The sequence below is a fragment of the Camellia sinensis genome, chromosome 2, assembly GCF_055761805.1.
Source record: "Camellia sinensis isolate YWXY chromosome 2, ASM5576180v1, whole genome shotgun sequence".
Lineage (NCBI taxonomy): Eukaryota > Viridiplantae > Streptophyta > Magnoliopsida > Ericales > Theaceae > Camellia > Camellia sinensis.
The window spans coordinates 91,420,052-91,428,768 of record NC_138962.1 but is presented as its reverse complement, the minus strand read 5'-3'; the positions used below and the strand labels follow the sequence as shown (position 1 = coordinate 91,428,768).

The 8,717-nt window shown below is 42.3% G+C and overlaps 1 protein-coding gene across 1 annotated transcript; it reads right to left on the bottom strand.

Annotated features, from left to right (window-relative positions):
- Positions 1–447: 447 nt before the first annotated feature.
- On the bottom strand, positions 448–1,455 carry LOC145815455 (uncharacterized). Its single transcript, XM_082912184.1, has 3 exons — positions 1,167–1,455; positions 677–828; positions 448–630 (listed from the first exon to the last, which is right to left on the bottom strand). The coding sequence occupies exons 1-3, from the start codon at positions 1,453–1,455 to the stop codon at positions 448–450; spliced, it is 624 nt and encodes a 207-aa protein (XP_082768310.1).
- Between the last annotated feature and the right edge of the window lie 7,262 nt (positions 1,456–8,717).

Below are 8,717 nucleotides of genomic sequence, written 5' to 3'. Positions count from 1 at the left end.
AGAATCACAATAACTACGAACACAGTAGTAATCATCAAGAAAACAATTCAAATCTTTCCCACTCCTCTTTATAGCACAAAAACCATGTTTGCAAGGAAAAGAATCAATTTCCCACAATCGACAAGATCAAGAACGTTTCCCAATATCAACCATAACTGAATGATCTAATTGGATTTCATAAATGTCATCGTTACATTTCTTAACTATCCATGCCTTTGTATCATTAAAAGCTTCTTCCAACTTTTTCTCTGCAAAAGGACAAACAATACGATTCCACTTATTCCTAACTTCTCTCCTTTTTGAAAATTGCTCCATTAGTTTCACCCGTATAGCATCAACAAGAGTAGTTGAAAACAAATGGCGCTCATCCCTAATCCATGAATTAAAAGATTCCGCAATATTTGTGCACATTTCACCATACCTCTTGCATTGAAAATAAGTGTTACACTAACACTCATTAGGCAAATCCTCAAGAAACTTCTGAACACTACGACCACAACGACCCTTAAATTCTTCAAATAACTCATTAAACAACTCAATAGTAGGAGCATATGCACATCTACCAAAAAGAGTAAGCAAATACTCTTTAGATTTATGACTCTTCACTGACAAATCAGTCTCCAAGTTTGTCTTCAAATGCATTAGACAAAAAAAAATGAGAAGAAAACGGAAAGACCTTAGCTAAAGCTTTCAGTAAACCTCCATGTAGATCAGTAACAAACACAACATCCCTCCCCAGAATCAAAATAAAAAATAACTTTGACAAGAACCAATGCCAACTGTCATAACTTTCATTATCAACAATGGCAAAACATAACGGATATAAACCTACAAACAAAATATATACACTTTATCAGTAACAAATAAAAAGATTACAAAACAAAAGCAAAACGCAAAGTATATAACATATAGCACCAACCGTAGATAAATTTATCACTGTATAACTACAAAATTCAATAGTAGCATACAACATATAGAATCAATAAATAAAAATTTATCAGTGTATAAATATAAAAATTTAACAAAAGTATACAGCATACTCACCCAACTAATGATAAATTTATCACTAATTGATTGACCATACTCAATAATCAACACTCTCTCGTAACAAAAATGATAAAATTATCACTGTTTTAATAATAATAACAAATAGACACAGAATATACCTTGGTTATCGTCTTTTGCCATCGCAGCCAATAAACAACATTTGTGTCTTCCTTTCAAGAAAGTTCCATCAAGCATCAACACAGGCCGACAATACTTGAAACCATGAATACTTGCCTCAAAAGCGAAAAACAAGCATTTGAAATGTCTTCCTTTACTATCAACATCAAATGCCATATCAAAAACACTCCCCGGATTACAATCATTAGTGGCATCAACATACCAACAAAGATCGTCAAATGAAGATGAATAGTTACCAAAAACAACACCCCTTGCTTTTTCAACACCCATCCAAGCTCACCGATAAGAAACTTCTGTTCCATAATAGTCCTTGAAATCACAAACCACCTCACTAACAGATGTCAAAGCCTTATTACGAACCTCACTTGAAATTACCCACCAATCATACTTGAAGTCATCCTAGCATGTTTAACTGTACAAAAAGAAGATCCACATGTATGAACATCATGAAATTGTTTAATAACAAAAACTTTACTAGAATTTTCCACTCTAGCATGCACGCTCCATAAAAATCCCAAATCAGTCTTTCTCTTACAATGAACAGTGACACAATCCTTATCATTCTTAACAAAATCAAAATCAAAATCGGAAAGAATAGAATACTTTGACAACGTATCTCGAAATTCAGTAGCTCCTTGAGCAAACCTTTGACCCACTCATTTCATACAATTAACCCACCCATCGGAGAGCAAAGGTTTTCGTTGATTTGAATAAAATGAAGGCAAAAAATCAGTTTTACAAACAACACTACTACTACTACTAGCTTCACCATCACAAATCATATAACCTTCATGTAACGCCCTCAAAATCAACCCATTATATATATATCATTGACATGCATTATTTAAAGAAAACAATTTATTAATTCATTCATCAGAGTATTACTAACTAAAAGCTTTACATGTAACATCGAATAAAATGCCCTACAGGCTTACATCTTTCCAAGCCAACACTTGGATACAAAAAGATGAGTTCTAACTCAATACAAGAAAAGCCCTAGGTTTGGATGTTTACATGTACTAATAAATAAAGACAATTAACTAAAGATAGTCTTCAAAATCCAAGTCCCTTCCAAGCTAAGTCCTTGGAGGTAGCTTATCACCTGAACCTAAAAATGATGTTCCCATCTAGGGTGAGCCACAGCCCAGTAGAAATATACTAAACCACATATAAGCAATGAATAAAGCAATAGCATTCAACAGATGGTTAACCAAGATAATCAATTACTCCGTTTTACAGTCTCATGACACTATTGTCTAAGACACGTTTTACTTTCCAACTTTATCAACATGGCTCAGAACCTGGCCAAACTCACCACAATGAATTATGTATTTCAGATTCACGTTCCTCCAATATCAACAAACAAATGAGACTCAAGCTCAAATCAAAACACTTCATACTTCCAGTTTGATACACATTTTAGTGCTGTATCAATAAAAACACTTCTATATAAATAAGCACACTTAAAAGTGATGCTAATGGAGTCCATCCCCTATCTCCTCCCAAACAAAATCCGGTTTAGAGGTCCATCCCCTATCTTCCCCTAAAGCGTGGAGTACATCCCCTATCTCCTCCCACACAAAACAATATATGCAAATGCAATGCTCAATCAATACACGTATTTTCTGTATCAATGCAATAATCAAAATTAATGACTTAACCAATGTGATTAGTTTCAGTTATACCTAATCCACATGCAATGTCTACAACAATCACGACTATCCTCCACCGATAGCGCAAAACAGTTATTTCTAAACCGAAAATAACTATGTCAACAATTCAATAGACAAATGATTCAAATTAACCAATTACGCTATTTAATCAATGAATTCCCCAATCCCATGAATTTAACCTTCTTTTCCCAATTCCATGAATTAATTATACAAATTAATTTAATATTACAACTAGGGTTTTTCCCAAAATTACCAAAGTATCCCCAACATATCAAAATACCAAAACTTAGATCAAAACTTATAAAATGGAGTAGGAAATCCCTACCTCGAAGAGAACAACCCAAATGGAGAAGACAGAGATGAATACCCAAAAACCAAAGTGCTCCAAATTGCCAAATGTTCAGATTAAATGGAAGCCCTCGACTCACTCTATCTTTTTAATGAAGGATCTATGGTAGAAACACACCCTAAGTGGATCAAATCTAAGAGAGAAGGTGAGTATGGAGAGAGAGAAGTCGGACCTAGGGTTTGGGATCAAAAAGAAGATGAAAAAGACTGATCAAAACCCGCTGCTGCGTATATAAGCTGGACAGGCTCGCTCGAGCGAAGACTTGGTCGCTCGAGCGACCAGACACAGAAAATCTACGCTCGAGCCAAGGGAGCCTTGCTCGAGCCAACAACACAAAAGCTCGCTCGAGCGAAAGAAAATTCGATCGAGCGAAGAACTCAAACCCTCAGGTCTGCAATCAGACACACGCTCGAGCTAAGGAACTATCGCTCGAGCGAAGAACGAACTAACTCGCTCGAGCGAAGAAAAGCTCGCTCGAGCCAAAAACCTCAGCTCTCAGGTCTAACTCAAAACGCAACCCTCGCTCGATCGAAGCTACCCTGGCTCGAGCGAAGGACCAAAACAAAGAGATCGCTCGAGCGAAGAACTTCTCGCTCGAGCGAAGAGTCAAAATTCTGGGCAGCAACACTGGATTTCTAAACCCAACCAACCTGAAACAAACCTGCCTAACACATCCTATAACTCCAAATGAGAAAATAAAGGACAACAACAACAATTATACAATGACAGAGTCTACGGAACCTAAGTCCGGATACAATAATCAAATGGGAAAAGACCGGGGTCGCTATAACCTCCCCCCCTTAAAAGAATTTCGTCCCCGAAATTAAGCATAAGTTTATAAAAAACAAGTTTTTCTCAATTCCCAAAGATATTATATAACAATAATAAACAGCTTGACCCAATACTGGTCACTTCATCTCTTTATCAAGAGGCATCTCACAACATATATATAAAACAACATATATTTCAACCTGTATCAATATTATGCATTATTCCTTCCAATGTTAGCAATCCCCATATCATATTCAATTGCATGATATATATAACACACTCAGCAATGTAATCAACATATGCAATGCTATACTAAACTTCTATAATGAAGCAAGTTTCAAGATACACCCATTTACCAAAACATACTCAATGTTTTACAACTTAAGACATATGTAAAGCTCTTAAGTTCAACAATATTACAAAATCTAAATACAAGATTACAAATTAATAAACATGTCCGGGTATTTTTCGCGGACTTCCAATTCACGCTCCCAAGTGGCTTCCTCCACTCCATGATGTTTCCACAAAACTTTTACCAAAGGGATGGTCTTGCCTCGCAAAACTTGATCCCGCCTATCCAATACCCGAACCGGTCTCTCCTCATACGAGATATCCTCATCAACCACTAAATCGGTCCAATCCAACACATGTGATGGATCCGGCTCATACTTCCGAAGCATACTCATATGAAACACGTCATGTACTCCGGACAACTGCGGTGGCAAAGCTAAACGATAAGCAGCCTCGCCAATCCTCTCAAGGATCTCAAACGGACCAATGAACCGAGGGGACAACTTCCCACTCTTCCCAAACCTCATCAAACCCCGTCTAGGTGATATCTTCAGAAAGACATGATCACCCACCTCAAACACCAAAGGTCTCCTCCTACGGTCGGCATACGATTTCTGACGACTCTGTGCTGTAACAAGCCTCTTACGGATAAGCTTAACTTTCTCCGTCGTTTCCCTCACCAACTCTGGACCCAACAGAGGTGCATCACCCACCTCGGCCCAACACACAGGAGATCTACACGGTCGGCCATACAAGGCCTCAAATAGTGCCATACCGATACTAGACTGGAAACTGTTGTTGTAGGCAAACTCCACCAACGGCAAGTGCCTCTCCCACGACCCACTAAAGTCTAGAACACAACCCCGAAGCATATCCTCAAGTATCTGAATAGTACGCTCGGACTGTCCGTCAGTCTGAGGATGATAAGCCGTGCTAAAGGTCAACTTAGTGCCTAAGGCACTCTGCAAACTCTGCCACAACCTGGCAGTAAAACGAGGATCTCTATCTGAGACGATCGTCATTGGGACCCCGTGCAATCTCACTATGTCCCGAATATACAAGTCGGCAAGATGATCTACCGAATCTCTCACGCGCATAGGAATAAAGTGCGCCGACTTAGTCAACCGGTCTACAACCACCCAAATAGCATTACTACCCCGCTGAGTCCTCGGAAGACCTACAACGAAGTCCATAGTGACATGCTCCCACTTCCACTCGGCAATAGGCAAGGGTTGCAACAAACCCGCTGGCCTCTGATGCTCGGCCTTCACTTGCTGGCAAGTAAGGCACTTAGATACGAAAGCTGCCACATCTCTCTTCATACCCCGCCACCAAAACTGGCGACCCAAATCCCGATACATCTTAGTGCCTCCCGGATGCACCGCAAGGCATGAATGATGAAACTCTCGGAGTACCTCCTCTCGGCAAGACTCCGGCACAAACAGACGGTCTCGGTATCTCACACTCAGGTCGGAATACACCGTCAAACCCTTCTCAACCTTCCCACCGGAAATCTTCTCACGGAGAGATTCTACCTCAAAGTCACCTCTCTGAGCCTCTAACACTCGAGTCACAAGTGAAGGCTGTGCAATAACAGAAAACAAGGCCGCAGCCTCAACGGATTCGCCCAGAAGTAAATCAAACTCCCCAAGTGCACCCAACATCTCCCATTCTCGGATGGCTATACTAGCTATGTCAGCAACAGGTTTCCTGCTAAGGGCATCGGCCACCACATTGGCCTTTCCCGGATGATAATGCAACTCAAAGTCATAATCCTCTATAAATTCCATCCACCTCCTCTGCCTCAAGTTCAAGTCTTTCTGTGTAAACAAATACTTCAGACTCTTATGATCCGAGAACACCTCGAACCTCTCACCATAAAGATAATGCCTCCAAATCTTCAAGGCAAATATCACAGCTGCTAACTCTAGATCATGCGTAAGGTAATTCTGCTCGTGAATTTTCAACTGACGTGAGCCATAGGCAACTACTTTCCCCTCTTGCATTAACACACAACCCAGACCCTCTCGTGAGGCGTCATAATAGACTGTATAACCTAACCCTCTCTCTGGAATAATCAATACAGGAGCGGTAGTCAGTCTAACTTTCAACTCCTGAAACGACTTTTCACAAGTCTCACTCCATACAAATTTGACTCCCTTCCGAGTCAGTCTAGTCAACGGTGATGCTAACCTGGAGAAATCTTTCACAAACCGACGGTAATACCCAGCTAATCCCAGAAAACTACGAATCTCAAATACACTCTTAGGCTGTGCCCAATCCTGCACTGCCTCTACCTTGGATGTATCAACAGACACTCCTTCACCGGATACCACATGGCCTAAGAATTTGACTTCTCTCAGCCAGAACTCACACTTCCCAAACTCGGCATACAGCCTATGGGCTCTATGTAACTCAAGCACCACCCTCAAGTGTGCCTTGTGCTCCTCCTCAAAAGGCGAATAGATAAGGATGTCGTCCACAAAAACGACTACAAACCGATCCAAGAATTCCTGGAAGATCCGGTTCATCAAGTCCATAAAGACTGCCGGTGCATTGGTGAGTCCGAATGGCATCACCAGAAACTCATAATGGCCATACCGCGTACGGAATGCCGTCTTCGAAATATCCTCTTCCCTGACCCTCAACTGGTGGTAACCCGATCTCAAGTCTATCTTAGAGAAACAACGGGAACCCTTCAACTGGTCAAACAGGTCATCTATACGGGGCATAGGGTACTTATTCTTGACCGTAACCCGATTCAACTTCCGGTAATCTATACAAAGTCTCAAAGCACCACCTTTCTTTTTAACAAAGAGGGCTGGTGCTCCCCACAGCGAAACACTAGGACGAATAAAGCCCTTATCTAGCGACTCCTGGAGTTGGATCTTCAACTCAACTAACTCGGCTGGGGCAAAACGATAAGGTGCCATGGAAATCGACGCCGTGCCGGGCACTAGGTCAATAGAGAACTCAATCTCCCGATGCGGTGGCAAACCAACAAGATCCTCGGGAAAGACATCCGAGTACTCACAAACCACCCTTGGCAACACAATTTGAGTCTCATTATCCTCACTAATCGAAAGGTTAGCAAGTAGCCCACTAAGCTCACTCCGTCCTCGCGGAACATACCCCGGTGGCAACACATCACCAACCCGGTCCCCCAGAAAATGAAAATACTCTCCGCTCACGGTACAACAAGTGACCCTCTGGCGTTAGCAATCAATAACTGCCCGGTATGACGATAACCAGTCCATACCCAAAATAACATCGAAACCCCTCATAGGCATAACTACAAAGGAAAATGGGATTCTATGATAATCAACCTCTATATCACAACCCCTAACGCCTTGTTTCAAAATCAATTCACCCCCAAGAGGTGACACTACACAAATAGGAGATGCTAGCTGTGCTAACTCCAACTCCAAAACAGATGCAAATGCAGCAGACACAAATGAATGAGATGCACCCGTATCAATCAAAACATTAGCAACCGAGTTGCAAAACAAGAAGGTACCTCTCACAACTGATGGTGCTGGCACAAGATCCTGCGCGGTAACAGCATACACGCGCCCAGACGACCTCTGATCAACTTGCTCAACCCTAGGAGCATAAGATTGCTGCACTGACTGAGACGATGAAGCCCCCTGATTGGCCCTCGAGGCCTGACCCGACTGAGCTGGCTGCTGACCCTGAATCGGCCTCAAACCAGATGCACCAGATGTGCCACCCAACTGCGGGCAATGCCTCTTCATATGCCCTGGCTGACCACACTGATAACACGAGAGTGGCTGACCTCTACCCTGACTCTGGCTCTGAGATCGAGCCGAAGAAGATGCTGCTCTCTGAACTCCTCCCCTCTGAGGACAAACTGGAGACTTGTGGCCCAGCTGGCCACACTTGAAACAGGTAATGTCTCCCTGACTGCCTTTCCCCGAACTAGCACTCGGTATAGGAAAAGTCGATCTAGAAAAGCTACCCTGAGACTGCTGGGGATTAAAACCCTTCTGTCTCCTACCATCATTCTGACCATCCTGACTCCTCTTGGAGCCCTTCTGTCCTTCCTCCTCCTCCTGCATCATGATTTCCATGTGGGCTGCAGCATCAACCATACGCCCATAATCCCGAATCATAGTTCCCCCAACTCTCAGCTTGAGGCCACGCCTCAACTTCTTCTCAAACTCAATACAACGGCGTTCCTCAGACGCCACCAACTCAGGTGCAAACCTGGACAAACTAGTGAATGCAGCCTCAAATTCGGCCACTGAAGAACTCGCCTGCTTAAGCTGACAAAACTGGTCTCGCAGCTTCTCCCTGACTGCTGGAGATAAGAACTTCTCCTGGAAAGCATTCACAAAAGCCTCCCACGTACCTCCTATACGCCCCTTAGTAAACTTCCACCACTGACCTGCATCCCCCTTCAACTGGAAAGATGCCAAGGTCACTTT

Excerpts from the sequence above, each read along its gene's own strand:
- LOC145815455 (XM_082912184.1), bottom strand. The coding sequence starts at position 1,455 with ATGGGTGTTGAAAAAGCAAGGGGTGTTGTTTTTGGTAACTATTCATCT. Across the intron at positions 829-1,166 it reads GGCAAAAGACGATAACCAAG|GTTTATATCCGTTATGTTTT; the intron begins GTATATTCTGTG and ends TTTTGTTTGTAG. Across the intron at positions 631-676 it reads TACTGAAAGCTTTAGCTAAG|ACAAACTTGGAGACTGATTT; the intron begins GTCTTTCCGTTT and ends ATGCATTTGAAG.